General features: G+C 54.1%; 1 protein-coding gene across 2 annotated transcripts; it reads left to right on the plus strand.

Annotated features, from left to right (window-relative positions):
- Positions 1–2,140: 2,140 nt before the first annotated feature.
- CALU (calumenin) lies at positions 2,141–19,526 on the plus strand. 2 transcript variants are annotated; one of them, XM_054076171.1, is made up of 7 exons: positions 2,141–2,226; positions 7,848–8,084; positions 12,200–12,393; positions 15,963–16,129; positions 16,240–16,300; positions 17,803–18,002; positions 19,388–19,526. In XM_054076171.1, the coding sequence occupies exons 2-7, from the start codon at positions 7,864–7,866 to the stop codon at positions 19,490–19,492; spliced, it is 948 nt and encodes a 315-aa protein (XP_053932146.1). In that variant the 5' UTR covers positions 2,141–2,226; positions 7,848–7,863; the 3' UTR covers positions 19,493–19,526. The 2 variants fall into 2 exon arrangements, with proteins under 2 accessions (XP_053932146.1, XP_053932157.1); XM_054076182.1 differs by lacking the exon at positions 12,200–12,393 and adding an exon at positions 12,464–12,657.
- Positions 19,527–20,292: the final 766 nt, after the last annotated feature.

Genomic DNA, 20,292 nt, shown 5'->3' on the forward strand with positions numbered 1-20,292 from the left:
GCTGATGCGGCCTGGAATTAAATAGCAGTGTGATGCTGCTCTGAGGGGATCCAGTAAAACGGGATGGTGGCTGTACAAGACATTCCCTCCTAATGGGATCACGGCTTGCTGCAAAGCAGTCATTTTAAATGCAAGTCATTAAAATGCCACGTAGCATTCTAAGCCCAAACTGAAATGTATTTATAAAGCTTGCTGTCAGCTCCCTGGCACAGGATCCCTGAGCTGCTCCGAGTTATTTTGGGATCAATGAAGTCACAATGTGCTTGCTTGGGGCACGTCTGGCAGTGCAGCAGGGACCCTCACAACAAGAAGGACGTTGAGGGGCTGGAGCACATCCAGAGAAGGGAACAGAGCTGAGGAAGGGGCTGGAGAACAAGAGTTATGAAAGTGGCTGAGAGCCCTGGGGCTGGTGAGCCTGGAGAAGAGGAGGCTGAGGACAGACCTCATCGCTCTCTGCAGCTCCCAGAAAGGATGTTGAAGGCAGACGGGGGTCAGACTCTGCTCCCACAAAACAAGGAACAGGATGAGAGGAAACAGCCTCAAGCTGTGCCAGGGTAGGGTGAGATAGGATATCAGGAAAAATTCCTTCATGGAAAGAGCGGTGAAACCCTGGCTGAAGCAGCTTAGGGCAGTGGTGGAGTCCCCATCCCTGGAGGGTTTCAAAACACAGGTGCACATGCACTTTTGGTCATGGTTTAGCAGGCACGGTGGGGTTGGAGAAGAGGAGGCTGAAGAGAGATACTGTTGGCAGCAGCCAGCCTACTGCAGCTCGATGCCTTAATCGAGCAATGTGGTGAAACGATGAAGGAAACCATTACTGCACAAACCGTGTGTGGTTGCAATAACTCAGCAGAGACAGACGGAGTAGAGTCTGTGAAGAGCAAGTGCCTTAAATGGCTCTTGAATAACCTGATGGGTCACCCGAGTGTTGAACTCTCATCACTCTCCACTGCACCCTTAAAGGAGGCTGGAGCCAGGTAGGGGTCACGGAGTCATAGAATCATTAACCACAGAATCATAAAAGCTGGAAAAACTCTCCAAGCTCATCCAGTCCAAACATTAGCCCAGCCCCAACAAGACAAATGAACCCTATTCCTGAGCACCACATCCACATGTGTTTTGAAACCCTCCAGGGATGGGGAGTCCACCACTGTCTTGGGCAGCCTCTGCCACGGCTTCACCACTCTGTCAGGGAAGGAATTTTTCCCAATATCAATATAAACCTCCTTTGGTGCAACTTGAAGCCCTTTCCTGTTGCCCTATTGATTGTTCCTGATCAACGCCCCCCCCCCGAATCTTTCCTGGAGCCCCTTTCCATTCTGGGAGCTGCTCTAAGTTCTCCCCACAGCCTTCTCTTCTCCAGGCTCAACTTGTGTTCTGTCCATTACTATCACCTGCTCAGTGCCTGGGTGCCATGTCAGCCAGCTTCTCTTCAGCCCTGACCTGATTTCACACCATGGCAGCAGCAGGAATTGTTTGAAGGATAACTTCTGTAATTTGGCTACAAAACCTGCCAAATTCACAATCTTAGATGCCTGTGAAATTGCCACAGCAGCTTCTACATTTTGCTGATTCCAGTGACACTCCATGGCTGTAATCAGCTCCATCCATGACGATGATGGGACATGGTTTAGGCATAGGCTTGTCAGTGTTGGGCTGGGCGTGTCAGTGTTTGGTGTTGGCCACTCAGTGTCACGTTTATGGTTGGATTCCATGATCCTAACGCTCTTTTCCAACCTCACTCATTCTGAAGTTCACAGAGCAGGGAGTCCCCCCTACTGGGCAAGGGTCACGTCCCGCAGCTCCCCACCCCTGGCTACCAACAGGGGCTGCAGGAAACGCTCACAAAATGACTCCTCCCCCCACCCCCTTTCCCGCCTTTTCCCGCCGCTCCCCCTCCGGCGCACCCCCTCGGCACACGCGCAGCGCGGGTGGGCGTGACCAGGCGCCCGGCGCGCGCCTGAGGACGTGGCGCTTTCCCACCAATCAGCGCGCGAACCGCCCCTCCCTAGCAATGAGGAGGGAGGGGCTTCGAGGGGAGGGGCTTCGGGGGCGGGGGCGGGGAGAGACTAACCAATCAACGTGCTGTGCGTGGCGGCACAGGGGCGGGAGGGGCGCGCTAATTGGCCGGCACGGGGCGCGGGGGGCGGGGCTTGCGTCGTGGCGGGGCAGCGGCTTCCGGTCTTCGCGGCGGCGGCAGCGGGACGGTGGGGACGGTGAGGGAAGGTGAGGGACGGGCCTCCTCGTGAGTTGGGGGGGGGGGCGGGGGTACCCGGTCTGAACGACGTTATTGGTGAGGCGGGAACATGGCAGCGGCCGGGCTGGGCCTGGCCTAGGCAGCACCGGGCTTGGTTGCCATGGTAACCGGGGGGGCAGCATCCCTACATCCCCCCTTCCCGCTCCCCCGAGATCCCAGCATCTCCGGATCCCCTCTTCAAGGCATCCTCAGAACTCCTCTTCCCCTGAGGTCCCAGCTACCCTGCATCCTGCCTTCCCGCTCCCCTGAGGTCCCAACATCCCTGCGTCCCCCCTTCTCGCTCCCCTGAGGTCCCTGCGTCCCCCCCCATCCCGCTCACCCAAGGTCTTAGCATCCCTGCATTTCCCCTTCCCATTCCCCTGAGGTTCCAACATCCACACTTGCTGCTCTTCTGAGGTCTCAGCATCACGGCATCTCCCTTTCCTGCTCCCCTGAGGTCCCGGCATCCCCACATACTCTCTTCTCAGTCTCCTGAGTTCCCAGCATCCCTGTATCCCCCCTTCCAGGTGGGAAATGTGCTTTCAGAGGGGTTCCAAACAGGCAAACCCGTTCCTGGGTGGGAATGTGCTTCCAGAGGACTCCAAACATTGCTGTTAAGCCAAGCCCAGTGCTGCATCCTGCATTTCTCCATCTATTTTGCTGCTAACCCAACTGCAGTCCTGGTTCCTCTATCACCTGTATTCCCACGAGACCCCATTTAGAGGGAATCCCTCCCACTGCCCTGCTGCTGATTGCTGCGTCTGACTTTGCGGTGGTTTGCCTCCCAGACCGTGTTCTCTTAGAGAACAAGGAACTCCCTCATGTCCCTTCCAGAGTGGTATGTGGTGAACGAGCCAAGGGGAGCAGAGGGGCACATAGAATCCTGCTCAAAGCCTTATTGTTCCCAAAACTTGAGGGTCAGCCCCACTACTAGGGCAGCAGCGGGCCAGGAAATGCTGTTCCTGCTAGGAATTACTTATGGATAATGGTAGGTGCAGGGTCTGTTTTATCCCAGCGAGTACTGGAGCAGCACCTTTTGCGGTTCAGTGGCACATGGCGTGATGCCAGGCTCTGTGTTTGAGGTCAGATTGTCCTTTTCGACATCCTCTATCCACTTGGTGTGGGCCCAGGAGATAAAATTGTGGATTTGCACCCATTCCAGGTCACCCTGTGCTTCAGGCTGGGCTGCTCACAGGGTTTGTGGGCAGTTGGGCAGATCTACAGTGCTGGGATGTGCTCCAAAAGGAGCAAGAATCTGGTTGCCTGTGCAAATACAAACATGGGGCTCCTCTTAAACACTGCCTGGGGGATTGTTCCTGCTCTGCTGAGGTCATGGACATGCTGGATTTCATCAGAGGGGGCTGGAGGTTGGGAATTGTTCACCAGGATCCAGCTTGAATTGCAAATGGCCCCGCAGGCATTGCTTTTCACCTCATTTCCTTCCTGATCCTCCCGGCCTCAGAAGGATGCCGTTTTCCCACCCCAGCTACTGGTGCCTCTGAAGATCCTTCCACGTGGCTGGACGCTGGTGGGAGTGGCAGTTAGATCTAGGCAGGAGATGGGGAAAGGATTGAGTTACCAGGGAGATTCCCAGGGAGATTCCAGGTATCTGTGACCTCTCAGAATCCACAAGGCAGTGTTCTTGCATTTAAAGCTTTCCCCAGTGCCTGTTTTATTCCAAGCCCGGATGAATTTTCGTGGTGTTGCCGCAGTTCCTTTAGTGGGATGTGCAAGTAAGGTTTCCAGGGTGATGCCTCTGGAATCACAGAATTCTGGAATGGTTTGGGTTGTAAGGGACCTCAAAGCCCACCCATTTCTAACCCCTGCCATGGGCAGGGACACCTCCCACTGGATCAGGAGGTCCAAGCCCCATCCAACCTGGCCTTCAACACCTCCAGGGATGGAGCAGCCATGACTGCTGTGGGCAACCTAGGCCAGGGCCTTCCAACCCCCACAAGAAAACATTTCTCCATAAGATCTCATCTCCATCTCCCCTCTTTCAGCTCAAAACCGTTCCCTTTGTCCTGTCCCTGCACTCCCTGATCAAGAGCCCCTCCCCAGCTTTCCTGGATCCCCTTTCTCTTCTGGAAGCTGCCCTAAGGTCTCCCCACAGCCTTCTCTTCTCCAGGCTGAACAACTGCAACTCTCTCAGCCTGTCCTCAGAGCAGAGGTGCTCCAGCCCTCCCATCATCTCCATGGCCTCCTCTGGACCAGTTTGAACAGTTCCATCTCCTTCTTGTGTTGGGGACTCCAGAACTGGCTGCAGGTGGGATCTCCCCAGAGCAGAGCAGAGCAGAGGGGCAGAATCTCCTCCCTGGCCCTGTTAAGTCTCATGGCTTTGGATGCAGCCCAGGACACAGTTGGTTTCTGGGCTGTGAGCACACGTTGCCGGCTTGTGTTGAGCTTCTCCTCCCCCAGCACCCCAAGTCCTCCTCCTCAGAGCTGCTCCCAATTCATTCTTCGCCCATCCTGGATTTGAGTTTGAGATTGCCTCGATGCAGGTGTAGGACCTTGCCCTTGTCCTGGTTGAACCTCGTGAGGTTCATACAGGCACCTCTCCAGCTCCTTCCCATTCATTTGGAGTAATTAACAACCAAACACCCAAGGCATCCGTATTTGCCGTGTGTGACTGGAATGTGCGTCCACGTTTACTGTGTATGACTGGAATCCGCAGCCCCTCATACCTTCCCACTGCGGAGCGCTCACTCTTCCTTTGCAATCCCACGGTGGTGGATGCGTTCATAGCGGGGGGGGCTCCTCTTTTTTTTCCCAGCAGAGTGGTGGTGTTCGGAATTCTCTCCAGAAAAACTGTTGGAGTTCTGTTTTCTGCAAGGTTTAGTTCTATTGGTCTTCCTGATCCTGAAGGAAGGACGGCTTGGATATGCTGGCTGTGCTATCACAGTGCTAAAGGCTTTGCTCCATAGGGATTCCCTGGAGCCTGGAGCTGGAAACGGATTCACCCCATGCCAGGCAGGGCTTCTGTGTGTGTGCCAAGCCTGCTGTGTGCCTCATCGCACTCCCTCAGTCCCGATGCACTGAGAACCCTCAGAGATCTTGGCGTGGTTGGCAAGGGCCTTCCTTTCTGCCTGTATGGGGACAGATCAGTGCATTGGAGCAGCTGACCTGCTCCGAACCAGCCAGTGGAAGAGCAGTCTGTTGGACACAGAAGTCATGGGCAGGACTGTGCTCAGCTGCTCCAAAATTCCATGATTTTCCCCTTCCTTCCTGGTACAGCCCTGCTGCCACAGGCACTGCCCAGCTGCCCTCATGCTGTTACTGTCCCGTCTTGCATGCCAGTTCTTTTCCCCGCTGGCTGCACCTTTAACCCTGCCAGTGGTTTTAGCTGCAGGAACTCCCTCACCTCTGGTTTCTACAGGGTAAAATGGCATTTTTGGAGTTTTCCAGGCAGGAATGTGCAGGTGGAGGAGCTCTGCTTGCATGGAGAGGGCAAGGCAATGTGATCCCGCTGCGCCAAAGAGTGCAGCTGCTTGTTTTAAACTTGGATTAAAGAGATGAGGATGGGGAATGCTTCCTGTCCGGTGGCCGAGTGCGGTTCTCGCACTGTGATCCAGTTTTTTCTGCCATTCCTGATGCTGCAGAATTCCTGTGTGAGTGCCAATCTTGGTGATAAATGGCCACATCCCGAGTGTATCCATTGTCCGGTGCATCCATCACCTGGAATTGGGTTACTGCTGCGCCCAGCGAGCCCAGGTGACTGGAATCGATGGTGAAAGCTGTGTGGGTGAGACTTCTATCTGCATCAGGGCAGCTGCAGCCACTGAGAGGGATAAAACACCACACTGGGAAGCAGGGAATTGGGAGGGAACTAGGCAGAAGGACGTGAGAGCAGAGGGCAGCCAGCACGGCTGCAAGCGGCTGCGCACCGGGCGATGTGCCGCGCGTTTGCCACGCATCCTTTGCATTCCTCGCCGCGCTGGCTCTCCTTCCAACCAACGCAGTTGTTGCTCAGCAGTGTTGGAGGGGCTCAGTTGAGGGGCTGGGAGCAGGCAGCTGCTCCGAGGATGTGCAAGGAAGAGGCTCTGCAGGCGCTGTGGGGCTCAGAGAGCATTTTGGCCACAGAATCTGTCTGAATTCATCACTTTGGACACAAAATCTGTGCAAATTCATTGCTTTCACTACAGAATCTGTGTGAATTGGTCACTTTTGCCACATAATCTGTGCGCATTCATTGTTTGGCCCTGTAACCTGTGTTTTATTCATTGCATTGACTACATCATTGCAGTGCTACAGACTCGGGAAAGAGTGGCTGGAGAGCTGTACAGAGGAGAAGGACCTGGGGGTAATGGTTGACAGCCGACTGAACATGAGCCAGCAGTGTGCCCAGGTGGCCAAGAAGGCCAATGGCATCTTGGCTTGTATCAGAAACGGTGTGACCAGCAGGTCCAGGGAGGTGATTCTCCCTCTGTACTCGGCACTGATGAGACCGCACCTTGAGTACTGTGTTCAGTTCTGGGCCCCTCACCACAAGAAGGATGTTGAGGCTCTGGAGCGTGTCCAGAGAAGAGCAACGGAGCTGGTGAGGGGGCTGGAGAACAAGTCTTATGAGGAGTGGCTGAGAGAGCTTGGGTTGTTTAGCCTGGAGAAGAGGAGGCTGAGGGGAGACCTTATTACTCTCTACAACTACCTGAAAGGAGGTTGTGGAGAGGAGGGAGCTGGCCTCTTCTCCCAAGTGACTGAGGACAAGACAAGGGGGAATGGCCTGAAGCTCTGCCAGCGGAGTTTCAGGCTGGATATCAGAAAAAAATTCTTCACAGAAAGAGTCATCGGGCACTGGAACAGGCTGCCCAGGGAGGTGGTCGAGTCACCTTCCCTGGAGGTGTTTAAGTAACGGGTTGATGAAATGCTTAGGGACATGGTTTAAGGCAGTGTTAAGAATGGTTGGACTCAATGATCCAGTGGGTCCTTTCCAACCTGGTGATTTTATGATTCTATGATAATCCTTTAATTCATCACTTTGGCCTCAGAATCTGTGTGGTGAATTCATCGCTTTGGCCAAAGAATCTGTGTGAATTCATCACTTTGGCCACAAAATCTGTGTGAATTCATCACTTTGGCCACAGAATCCACGCGACTTCATCACTTCGACCACATAATCTGTGTTGATTGGTCACTTTGGCCACATAATCTGTGTGCATTCATTGCTTTGGCCCTGTAACTTGTGTTTAATTCATTGCTTTGGCTACATAATCTTCTAATTCATCACTTTGGCCATGTAATCTGTCGTAATTCATTGCTTCATTCACACAGGATCTATGTGAGTTCCTCACTTTGGCCCCATAATCCGTGCACATTCATGGCTTTGGCCCCATAATCCGTGCACATTCATGGCTTTGGCCCCATAATCCGTGTACATTCATGGCTATGGCCCTACAATCCATGCGCATTCACGGCTCTGGCCCCATAATCTGTGCAAATTCATGGCTCTGGCCCCAGAATCTGTGTTATTTTGGCCCATAATCTGTATAAATTCATCATTCTCCCCGTTTTAGTGTCAGCATTCCTGTTGGTGATCCTGGAACCAGCATGGTGCTGCTCCAGCATCCCTGTTGCAGTGCATGCTCCTGAATCCCTGTTCTCCCACTCACTGCAGGTGCATCCGAGCCACCATGACCATCGCGCAGCTTCTCCTGTGCCTGTCTCTCTCCATGCTCTGCATCTCCAGCAAGCCCACGGAGAAGAAGGACCGGGTGCACCACGACCCGCAGCTCAGTGACAAGGTCCACGATGATGCCCAGAGCTTCGACTACGACCATGATGCCTTCCTGGGTGCTGAGGAGGCCAAGACCTTTGATCAGCTCACACCGGAGGAAAGCAAGGAGAGACTCGGGTAAGGAAATAAAAACTGGATTAAGGGGGGAATGAGTCCGTAGTGGATTGTGCTGGCCATAAATGTGCCCCGCAGGATTGCATATGTTCTTTTGCGCCTCCAGGTGCAGAGGTGGCTTCACCCAGAGCCTTGAAAGGCAATTTTTAAGGCAGCAGTAGCTGAAATTTAGCAACCAACCCAAAAGCAGTGACGCAACTTGGTTCTTCTTGCTGAGGACTTTGCTCCCAGCCTACAAAGTCACCTTAGAACCATGGAATGGTTTGGGTTGGAACGGACCTCAAAACCCATCCAGTCCCACCAAGCCCCCCACACTGGATCAGGGGGCTCCAAGCTCCATCCAACCTGGCCTTTAACACCTCCAGGGATGGGGCAGCCACAACCTTGAGCCATTCCAAATGCACATGCTCACTTCTGAACTCCAAATGATCGACTATACAAAAAGGCAAACTCTAAGTGGAAAGAAGCATCTTCCTCTTTGCTGTTCTCCAGCTGTGTCAAAAGGAGCTGGCAGGTCTCTGATTCCTGCTGGAGTCTCCAGGCCTAAGGAGATCACTCCTGTTTTCCCATCTCCTTATCCTTCCCACTGGAGGAGCAGCTGGAACACCAGAGCCACAAGTGGGTGAAACCAGAATTCACCTCTGCTCCGGCGCTGATCCTCCTTGCAGCCCTCGGAATGGTCTATTGGCAGGGATTGCTTTGTGGTGGCTCTGGCGATCCCAACAGCGCGTGCCTTTGTGCACATGGCAGCAGCTGCCGGCGCAGTTGTTCCTGCTGGGCTTAGCAAGGCTTAAACCTGGGAGGTTCAGCTTGAAGGAGACTTGGTCTGAGACTCCCAAGCGATGTGCTCCCGCCTGGCATCTCCATGGTGTGCTGGGCTTTGAGACTGGGATGCTCCTTGAGGTGTCGGGTGGAAGGGCTGACTCCAGATGGTCCAAACTGCCCCTGAACTACTATTTTCCTGGGGTTTGAGGGTGGGTGGCTGGCGGAGTGGCACGCTTTGCTCTTCCTGGTGCCTTGCTTGGCTTGCTGGCATGGTTGTCCATCTCAAACCCATGTGGAGCAGTGCTTGCTGCTGACCAGGATGGAAACTGGGGGGTTTTAAGGAGCATGGGGCTTCCTTATGGGAAGATAAGGCTGAACCAGATGTAGGTACCCAGGGAATGCCACCGGAGCAAGGTGAACCAGGTGGATGCAGTCAGATTTGCAGGGCAGGGCGATGTCAGGGTGTTGTCCGCATGCTTTAACATCCATAGGGACTATCCCAGCTGCTGGCCTCTCTCTGAGTGGTTTGCTTTGATAATGTCTGTGTCTGCCGTAATGGAGCCGTTGATGGAGCCTGGAGTGTGAAGTTGATTTCCCTGGGGACTCTTGAAACTGGGAGAAACTCTTTGGATCATAGGACCAACTACAGCAAGGCCCCTGCAGGTCCGCAGACAGCAGAATAACACGATCTGGCTGCCTTTTGCGAGGGAGATAGCTCAGAGAGATCCTGTGGAGTATCCCAGAGCAGGAGTGAATGCAGAGGGGAACACGGAGCTGCTGGGGATCCTCCCCCCGCGCTGTTTCCCTGATCCGAGGGCTTTGTCACAGCTGCGCGCTTTAATTTCATTGTTCTGCTGAGTTATCTGCTGGAAAAAGCTGGCAGTGGGAGCGGGACTGGGTAAGAGTTTCCACTTGGATGTTTTAACGAGGCCATTCCGGACTGTGCTTGCCCCTCAACAGAATCCATCTCATTTTTGCAGTCGGAGGTGAATTCCTGGTGCATTCCTGAGCTGGGACTGTTTTGATGAACCTGTTTTGAGTGCACAGTTATCTAAATGTGTTTTTAATGGATGTTTGGCTGTTAAAAGGACCTGGGAGAGAGCTCTGGCTCCGTGTTTCCTAGCTCCATTCCCGTGCTGCTCTTTGCACATCCCTGTTTCTTGGGATTTGGGAACAACATCCTGTGCCCTGCTTCATTTTTCTTTAAAGGCTCTGCCAGGTTCCTGGTGCTGAGCCTGTGGTATCCTCTTGCTTCTTGGGATGCCTGGAATGGGAATGCAGACCGGCAGCTCCAGCTGCCCACCAGCACAGCACATCTGGTGCCCCCTCCAGCCCCTCCCCACGGTGCTGGGTGACAAAATGGGAGGAATTGGGAATTTTGTAGGGGTTTTGTGATTTTGGCCCTGGGAAAGCTGCCAACAGGGATCCGGGTTTGGCATGGATCTGCTGAACCAGCTGCAGGCAGGGGTGCAGGAGGTGCCCAAGTGTCCCAGCAGAGCCGAGCTCACTCCAGGTGGGAATAGTTGAACATTCCCTGAAGGCAATTTAAAGGGAAGCTGCTCTCTGGTTAAACCCCCTGCTGCCCCTCCTGGAAACCTGTCCTGGAAAAGCCACGCTGATGTGGGCTCTGGTTCTTCATTCCGGTGTTTTTTTTCCCCTAAAACCTCAATGGGATCCGGTCCTTGGAGGCTGCTTTGGGATGAAGCTGGGATGGACACTGCCCACCATTCCAGCAGTCTCCTGCCAGCCCAGCCCTGAACTCCTGTTCACAGTTTAACCTGTGCCAGGCCATGTCCCATGAGCGCTGCTGTCTCTCTTGGCAAAATTGCAGTCCTGCTGCAGTGAGAATGTGCAATACATGAAAGTGGAATTGTTTCCCTGGAATAGCAGCTCTTAATGTGGCTATAAAATGCCTCTGGAATACCGTGCCCGGCCTGGAAGCTGCCCCCTCCTGCAGGTAACATCCAGCATCGAGCTGGAAGGCAAGCAGCTGTTTTGTTCAGTCTGCTCTGCTCTCCATCCTTAGGAATGTCCTTTGTGCCATGGAATAAACTGTGGATTTGATTTTTAAAAGCAATTATGGAACAGTAAAAGCTGGGAGTTCAGCACAGGGTGGCTCCAATCTCCAGTTGGTTTGACCAGGCCAAGTTTGCCCTTGATGTTCCACTTTCCATGGATACTCTGGGATTTGAGGAGTCGTGTGGTGGTTCAAAATGCCATCTCCTAAAATCCCTCAGCTAAGGAGTTAAAGTTTACGGAGTTTGACAGAACTGATTTTGGACTAAACTTTCCTGTTAAAAGGAATTAAATCTGATACTGGTTGACCAAGCAAAACGTTCTGGGATGTCATTCCCGGCATTAATTGCCTGGTGCTGCCAGGGAGAGTGCAAACCTGCCTGTTTCCAGTGCTGAACCCAAAATCCAGCCTGTGCGGATGCCACGAGCGCTCCTTGGAGTAAGCTCGGAGGGAACAGCCGGGATCAAACAGCCATTTCCCCCTGACTGTGCTGCCTTCCCCTCACCGGGGCCTGCATCTGCCTCAGGATCTCTGCGTTCCTCCCGGCTGTGCCATGTTCCCCTCCCTGGGGCCTGCATCTGCCCCTGGATCTCAGCATTCCTCCCGGAATTCTTCACAGCTGCTGCTAAAAATAAAGGCGGCATGCGGCCTCACTCCAGGGTTTCCAAACCACGCGTCTCCAGTTTCTCCTTGGGGACATGGGTGGGCATTGTCCTCGGGTGGGATGTGACATTGCCCTCTGTTCCTCGCTCCTCTCAGTGGGCTTGGGTGAGCAGGTGAGTCCAGGCTTGCTCCTTGTAGCCCACTTTTACCCTAGTTACACCTCTATGCTTCACTTCCCTGGTGGAAAACGTGCCGCTGGGCATTCCTTGAAGTCTAACACCAAAACTCTTTCCACTAAGGCACGTGATTCCTGAAGGATACCAAACCCGAGCATCCCAGGAGTGAGCGAGCCAGTGTTTGTCACCTCAGCCCTTTGCTGACTTTGAGGCCATTTGGTCAGATGCCAGGAACGCCTTGCCTTGCTCACTCTGGCTTTGGGATCAGCCTGCTGCCAGTTCCTGTGCTTGCATTCCCTCAGGTCTAACACCAAAACTCTTTCCCCTAAGGCATGTGATTCCTGAAGGATACCAAACCCAAACCCGAGCATCCCAGGAGCGAGTGAGCCAGTGTTCTGGCATCTCAGCCCCGTGCTGGCTTTGAGGCTGAGCTGTTGGTGTGATCAGATGGCCAGGAACGCTATGCCCTGCTCACTGCGGTGTCGGGATCAGCCATGCTTGGCCCACGAGCTGCATTTCCCTTAACCTGTTGCTGGATTTCTCTACGTTCCCCACAGAAAGATTGTAAGTAAAATAGACGCCGACAAGGACGGGTTGGTAACGGTGGAGGAGCTGAAGGCCTGGATTAAGTTTGCCCAGAAGCGCTGGATATACGAGGATGTAGAGCGGCAGTGGAAGGGGCACGACCTCAATGAGGACGGCCTCATTTCCTGGGAGGAGTATAAAAATGCCACCTACGGCTACATCCTAGGTAGGTCCCAACTCTTGGGATGAAAACTGTACAAAGCTGGCACTTGAAACTTGCTGTTTTGTTTTTGTAGAGTGATTGTAGCTAAGATAGACACGGATAAGGATGGGTTTGTGACGGAGGGGGAGCTGAAAGCCTGGATTAAGAAGGCCCAGAAGAAATACGTGTATGACAGTGTGGAGCGGCAGTGGCAGGAGTTTGACATGAACCAAGATGGATTAATCTCCTGGGATGAGTACAGGAACGTGACATATGGCACTTACCTCGGTAAGGGGCAAGCTGTCCCATCCCGTGCTGGGCTTGGATCAATAAAGCAGAGGCGATGCAGAGTGGGAGCTCCCGGCTCAGCCCCAAAGCTGTTGACTGATAAGCCCCCCCAGATCACCTTCCGATCACAATTGAAGGAAAAACCTGGACAACCCCACTGGTGAAGCGTGTGGTCAGCACGCAGCTCTGTTAACTCTGCTTTATTGATGCACCCGATTGTGACAATCAGCTCAGATCTCACTCATGAGCAGTGATGTGATTAAAGCACCACGGGTAATGGGATTTTCCCTTCCAGCTTTGAAATTCCAAGCCACTGGTGGCGTTCAGTACCCACAGGAAGGTGCCAACCGACCAGTGGCTGTGGGCACCGTGGTTTAAGGTGCCTGCCCCCTTCCTAAGCCCCTGCAGATCATAGAATCATGGAATGATTTGGGCTGGAAGGGACCTCAAAGCCCATCCAGTCCCACCCCGTGCCATGGGCAGGGACACCTCCCACTGGATCAGGGGCTCCAAGCCCCATCTAACCTGGCTTTGAACACTGCCAGGGATGGGGCAGCTGGGCAGCCTTGGCCAGGGCCTCCTCACCCTCACAGGAAAACATTTCTCCCTAAGATCTCATCTCAGTCTGAGATCATTTGTCAAAGAATCTTTTAATCCCCTCCCAAAGTCCTCTGTGCCCATCCCGGCTTCTCCACATGTCCCGGCTCTAGCTTTAGACCCCAGATCCTGTAGGTTTTGGCCTCTCAGGACCCAGACAACCCATGTAGTGAGATGAGGAGTAGCTCTTGTGGGGTTAAACTATTAGAGAAGCTCCCGTTGCCAGCTGCCTCCGCCCCCCGGAAAACGGAGGGATGTGGTAGGGCGAGCTACAGGCTGAGAACATGAATTAAAGCTTAATTCACTCAATATTGCCAAAGATAGTCAAATACTCTGCAGGAGGTGTGGAGGCTCCGGCTCCGAGCTCAACCCTCTTTCTTCCTGGCTTCTCCTAAAAGAGTCAGTTAAAGCTCGAGGGAGACTGGAGTTTGCCGTGCTGGTGGAAATCAACCCCAGGACCCTGTCAGGGATTAATGAGCTTCCGGAGCTCTGGACAGGTCCTGCTGAGCTCCCCTTTTGCCTCGGGAATGCAGTTATGGAAAGCCTGGCCTGTCTGCCTGTCAGAATCCTCCCTTCCAGGGAGAGCAGCTCCTAGGAGAGCTTAGGTCGTGCCCACACAGTGGGACATGTGTCTTGCAGGGATGGAGTAGCTAAGAAAAACCTTTTATGAGGAGAAACCTTAACCAGAACCCATTTCTCAAGCCTAATTTTAGGAGAGGGGACCGCCTGGCCCCTGTGAGGGATGATCCACAGGGAAGATCCCACCAGCCTGAGCTGGGCACTGGTGTCCAAGGCCAAGCCAAAAAGCTCATTAGAAGCTGCTCCCTGGGACTTCTGTCTTTAGGAAATGCCGGGAGGATCCCCATGACCCCACTATGCCCCGGGTTCTGCCCAGCAGTGCCATGCTGTCCCATGCCTTGGCTCCCTGCTCTTTTTAGCAGGAATTGCTTTTTCTAGCTCATTTTTACTGAAACATTCCTATCCCTCCCACCAGGCTCTCCCCTCCCCTCTCCTCTCTCCCCTCTCCGCCCAGGGCAGTGCAGGAACTGCGCTCGAATTGCCTCTAGAGAGCTTGATGCATGGCCAAGAGGCTGGTTGATCCCTTAATCGAGTTAAGCACATCCCTCTCCAGGCACGTGGGAGCCAAGGCCGCGCCCTCTGCTGCTCTGCCTAGCGTTCCAAACCCGCTGCATTTTGTCATCCCCATGAAATGCCGTTTATTTAACCCCCCCCAGTGCTGCCTGAGTCACAGGCTGTACGTAGTGCCGGGATAAAGCCACTCAGCACGCACCTAAATCCTGCTTTCCATGGGGAGAGCAAGTTTACAGAGCGATAAATACCCAAGAGTGCCATCTTAAAGTAAAAACTCCCTTCAAAACCTCCCTAAAAAATGAGAATATCCTAACCACAATGCTGGTTGTTTTGTCCTCCAGCCCTGGTGGCCTCAAGGTCACCACAAGTGAGCTCCGAGCTCTGAAGCCCAAAATGCTCATGGTTCTCCTGCTCCCATCACTCGGAAAGGTGAACAAGTGTTGCTGTGGTATTGCTGCCTGCAGCTTGCAAGCCATTCTGAGCTCACTCCCCTCAATCTGCCCTGTGAAATACTTCACCAAGGTCAGGGACCAAAACACAAAGCATTTTTTGGGTGGAGTTGACCCTTGTTGAGCAGTCGCCCCGCGCTCTGCTGCTTAAAGCCGCTTGGACAAAGAGTGGGATTGGCTGGATTAAAGGAAATTGCCTTTTAACTCGGATTTACTCTGCTTTTCCTGCAAACTGAGGCTGATTCTGAGGCTTTTGGTTGCTCTTGCTGAGCTCTTGACATACAGTGAAAATTTGGGGATAGGAATAGGAACAGAATCAGGATAGGGAATTTCAGGTTTAATTGTGTCCTGGAGATGACTTTAAAGAACTCCTTCCCATCAGGGCTTGTATGTCCCTCTCTAATCCCAGTCTTTTGTCCCAGCTGTAAACGGAGACGGCAGAGAGCCTTTTTTTAGACCAGCCTGGCTCTCCTTTGCTCAACCCCACAGAGAGGTGGCTGCGTCCTCCTCCATCGATAGTTCTCTGTAGGCTGATGAACAAAGCTGGCCTCGGCATCCCAGAGCTTATCCAGAGCTGTCGGCAGAACTATATCTAGTGGCCATGTGTGCCCAGATATTCCCACTGCGACAGACGCTGGGGGAGGTTTAGCCAGCTTTGAAGCCGCCCCAGCAGTGGGGAGTGGTGTCCCCTTACACATTCTCCTCCCGAAATAGCTCGGGCTGAGCCGCCAGGGCTGCTCCAGCCAAAAAAACCCTAAGCCTTGTGTCCTGGGGGCACTGTGCCTGGGTATGCTGGTGTCCCTTGGCAGCTGACAGCTCCTCCTCCTCTTCCTGCTGGCAGAGGAGGTGGAGAAGGAACACCCACAAGCCACTGGTATCTAAAAGTCAGGCTGCAGGGCAAAGTGTTGGAAGGTTGAGGAAGTTGGGTTGTGGAGGTTGAATGAAGTTGGGTTGAGGTTGAATTGAGGTTGAGTTAAGGAGGTTGATTTGAAGTGGGTGACATGGGGTTGGATTGAGGTTGAGTTGTGGAGGTTGAGGTTAAATTGAAGTTGGGTTGAGGAGGTTGAGTTGAGACTGAGTTGAGTTGGGTTGGTTGGTGGGGACCATCTGGCATCTTCCCTTGCCTGAGCTGACCTGGGGTGCTCCCTCTTCTGTTCCCACTCCCAGATGACCCAGACCCTGATGATGGATTTAATTACAAACAAATGATGGTGCGAGATGAACGACGCTTCAAGATGGCTGACAAGGATGGAGATCTGACTGCCACCAAGGAGGAGTTCACTGCCTTCCTGCACCCTGAGGAGTACGACTACATGAAGGACATCGTTGTGCAGGTGGGCCCGCTCTGGTTGGCGATGCTTCCGCAGGGAATGTGGTGTTAGGAGTGGATGGGGAGGGTTGGGAATCAACTCTGAGCCTGGCTAACACCATCCACTCCTTGCAGGAGACCATGGAGGACATTGACAAGAATGGGGATGGCTTCATCGACCTGGAGGAGTACATAGGTGAGATGCTGTGTCCCCTTCCTGCCGCTGGCATGTGCTTTCCTGACCCTCCCCCTCCTGGAATTCCGTTATCTCCCTCCACTTCCCAACTCTGGGTTAAATTTTGAACCCAGCAACAGGCGCTGGAGGCTCAGGGAGGGAAGGGCAGTGTCCAGCCCCCCAGGGCAGGAGGGAGCGTCTGCTTCAAATCCAGGAGTGTCTGCTCTGTAACGCAGCAGGGGCTGCCGGTCCCGGCCTCCTCCCTCAGGAGCAGCGGAATGCAGGAGCAGCCACCCATTCTGACACTCTGTATTGAAAATAGGAAGCTTTGGCAGGGGAGATGGGCTGGGAAGCATGCCAGGCTCCAAAATGTGTCAGGAGAAACAAGACCGCCTCCTCCTAACAGATCCAGAGCGATGCTGTAGGATTTTGGGGGAGGATTTAGGGAAATAGAGAGGCTTCAAGTTAATCTCCAGTGGGAATGGGGAGCTCCGGTGGGGAAACAGGATGTGACCTCAGCAAGTTCGCAGATCACACCGAGCTAAGTGGTGCAGGTGTCACACCAGAAGGATGGGATGGCATCCAGAGGGAGCTGCACAGGCTGTAGAAGTAGGGCTGTGAGAACCTCATGAGGTTCTACCAGGCCAAGGGCAAGGTCCTACACTTGGGTCGAGGCAGTCCATGGTGTCACTGCAGGCTGGAGGATGATGTTGATTGGGAGCAGCCTTGAGGAGAAGGACTTGGGGTGCTGGGGGAGGAGAAGCTCCACATGAACTGGCAACGTATGCTCCCAGCCCAGAAACCACCCATGTCCTGGACTGCATCCAAAGCACTCGGACCAGCAGGGCCAGGGAGGGGATTCTGCCCCTCTGCTCTGCTCTGGGGAGACTGCAGCTGGAGCTTTTGTCCGGTTCTGGAGTCCCCAACATAAGAAGGACCAGGAACTACTGGAATGGGTCCCGAGGAGGCCATGGAGATGATGCGAGGGCTGGAGCCCCTCTGCTGTGAGGACAGGCTGGGAGAGTTGGGGTTGTTGAGCCTGGAGGAGAGAAGGCTGTGGAGAGACCTTAGAGCAGCTTCCAGCATGGAAAGGGGCTCCAGGAAAGCTGAAGAGGGGCTCTTGATCAGGGAGTGCAGGGATAGGACGAGTGGAACAGTTTTGATCTGCAAGAGGTGAGGTTGAGATGAGATCTTGGGAAGAAATGCTTTGCTGTGAGGTTGGGGAGGTCCTGGCCCAGGTTGCCCAGAGAAGTTGTGGCTGCCCCATCCCTGGAGGTGTTGAAGGCCAGGTTGGATGGGGCTTGGAGCCCCTGATCCAGGGGGAGGTGTGGGACTGGATGAGCTTTGAGGTCCCTTCCCACCCAAACCATCCCATGGCTCTGTGAAAGCAGCAGCCTGGGCACTGATCCTAGCGTGATCCACGCTCCCATGGAATGATGGAGATGTGCAGATATGTCCCACTGCTGGGATTCCTCCGGGATGCATCCAGTGGCGTGGTGTGCATCCCACCATGTGCCATACAGGTGACATGTACAGCCAGGATGGGGATGCTGATGAGCCCGAGTGGGTGAAGACGGAGCGGGAGCAGTTCGTGGAGTTCCGAGACAAGAACCGTGATGGCAAAATGGACAAAGAGGAAACCAAGGATTGGATCCTCCCTTCAGATTATGACCATGCTGAGGCGGAAGCACGGCACCTTGTCTACGAATCTGACCAGAACAAGGTGGGGATGGCGAGGGTATTGGGTATGGTGGGGCCGGGCTGGCAGCCTTCGGCTTCTTGGCTCAGGAGTCCTCCTCTCGCTAATGATCAGCGCGAGTGCCTTGATTAGGCTCCCTCATTAAGAACCGGGCTCCCTGTGCACTTGGTCTCTCAGAGGGGGTGGGATTTGAGAGCCAGGCTGGGAGGAACAGAGCAGCCCCCTGGTCGCTGTGCTCTGTTCTCTGAGGAGCTGGAATTTGGGAGCTGGGATAGGAGGAGTGGAGCAGCTCCACGGGTGCCGCTCTCCATCCCTCCAAGGGGCTGGGATTTGGGAGCTGGGATAGGAGCAGAGCAGCTCCCTGAGTGCCGTGCTCTATTTCTCTGAGGGGTTGGGATTTGGGAGCCTGGTTGGAGGAGCAGAGCAACCATGCAGTCAGTAAATGACCCGGATGAAGGACTTGGAGGTTTACTGACCAAGTTTGCTGATGATGTGAAATTGCGGGGAGCTGCTGATGGTCTTGAGGGCAAAGAGGGCCTGCAGAGGGACCTGGCCAGGCTGGATCCGTGGATGGAGGGCAGGAAGGCTCTGCAGAGGGATTGGGACCAACTGGATAGCTGGGCAGTTGCCAATGTGATGAAGTCCAACACTGGCAAGCGCTGGCTCTTGCCCCTGGGACATGGCAGCTCTGGATGCACAGACAGCCTGGGAAGCAGAGGCTGGAGAGCAGCCCCGCGGAAAGGGCTTGGGGATCCTGGTTAATGGCGAATTGACCGTGAGCCAGCAGTGAGCCCTGGTAGCCAAGAGGATAACCGTGTCCTGGGTGCATCCAGCATGGCATCTCCAGCCAGGTGAGGGAGAGGATTGTCCCACTCTGCTCTGCACTGGGGCAGCCCCACCTTGAGGACTGCGGGTGGTTTGGGCACTGCAGGATAAATAGAATCCAAAGCTCCTGGAGAGTGTCCAGAGGAGGGCAAGGAGTTGGGCAAGGGTTTAGAGGAGAAGCGTATGAGAAGCGGCTGAAGTTCCCGTCTCTGTTTGTCCTGGAGAAGAGGAGGCTGAGGGGAGACCTCATGGTGCTCTGCAGCTTCCTCACATGGTGAGGAGGAGGAGCAGGCACTGAGCTCTTCTCTTTGACCCGAGGGAATGGAAGAGAGATGCTAGGAGAGGGTTAGGTTGGACATCAAGAAAAGGTTCTTCCCCCTGAGGGCAGTGGAGCAGTGGACCAGATCTCAGGGAAGCAGCCAGGGCGCTGAGCCTGACAATGTTCCAGAAGCGTTTGGCCAAGTGTGAACATTGGATTGTGCTATGTGGAAGAACAGGAGTTGGACTCGATGGTCCTTGTGGATCTCTTCCAACTTGGGAAGTTCTCTGATCCTGTGGATAACAGGACTTTCCTCTCTGGGCAGGATGGGAAGCTGAGCAAGGAGGAGATTGTGGAGAAGTACGACCTGTTCGTGGGCAGCCAGGCCACGGACTTCGGGGAGGCCCTGGTGCGGCATGATGAGTTCTAGGCGCCGCGCCGCAATGCCGCTCCCCACCTAATTTATTTTTTACCATTCCTGAGATTATCGGAAGAAAAACATTTCCTGCTCCCAAGACTGTTGGTGCAGGCGGCGAGGTGAACCACAGCCACGATCTCTTCCCGTCCTTTTCATCCCCTCTTCCCTCTTCTGAAGGGACTGGAGTTGCTGCGCCTGGCGCCGCCTCCCATCCCAGCACCACGGGTTCATTATTTTTTAGATTTCCGTGTTGTTTTATGCTCCGAGTGAGTTCCGTTTATTTTTGTATTCGTTTTGGTCCCGGACGGGGCGGATCCTGGGAAGCGATGGGCATGGACCCCCCCCGCTTGCCCCTTGATTTGTTCGTTTGGACTTGGTTTTAAAATAAAAAAAATCAAGGAAAAATCCAGAACCAAACCCGCTGGCCCTGCTCTTCGGATCTGCAAATGCGTTCCGGCTCAGCACATCGTCCTTCTTCCCTCCCACTCAGGGGCTCTGGCACCGGAATCCCCTACCTGTGCCAGCCCAATTAATGAGCCTGTTAATCAGCCGGAGCGGGGATGGCAACAGGAGCCAGTGTGGTCCGTCCTCTCCCCATTCAAACCCATTCCCGCTCCAGGCATTGCTGAAAGTGCCTTGAAACCACCCAAAATGACATTGGATTGGCGTCAGGGGGGACAGACGACCGCTCTCCAGAACCCCCAGAATTCCTCGTTTATCGGAATTATTAACCTGATGTATTTTGGTTTTAACCCCTTGTTGCTCACATGGGTCACACCAGCCTGCGGCATTGCAGATCCTTCTCCAGCGGC

The sequence above is a fragment of the Cuculus canorus genome, chromosome 1, assembly GCF_017976375.1.
Source record: "Cuculus canorus isolate bCucCan1 chromosome 1, bCucCan1.pri, whole genome shotgun sequence".
Classification (NCBI taxonomy): Eukaryota; Metazoa; Chordata; class Aves; order Cuculiformes; family Cuculidae; genus Cuculus; species Cuculus canorus.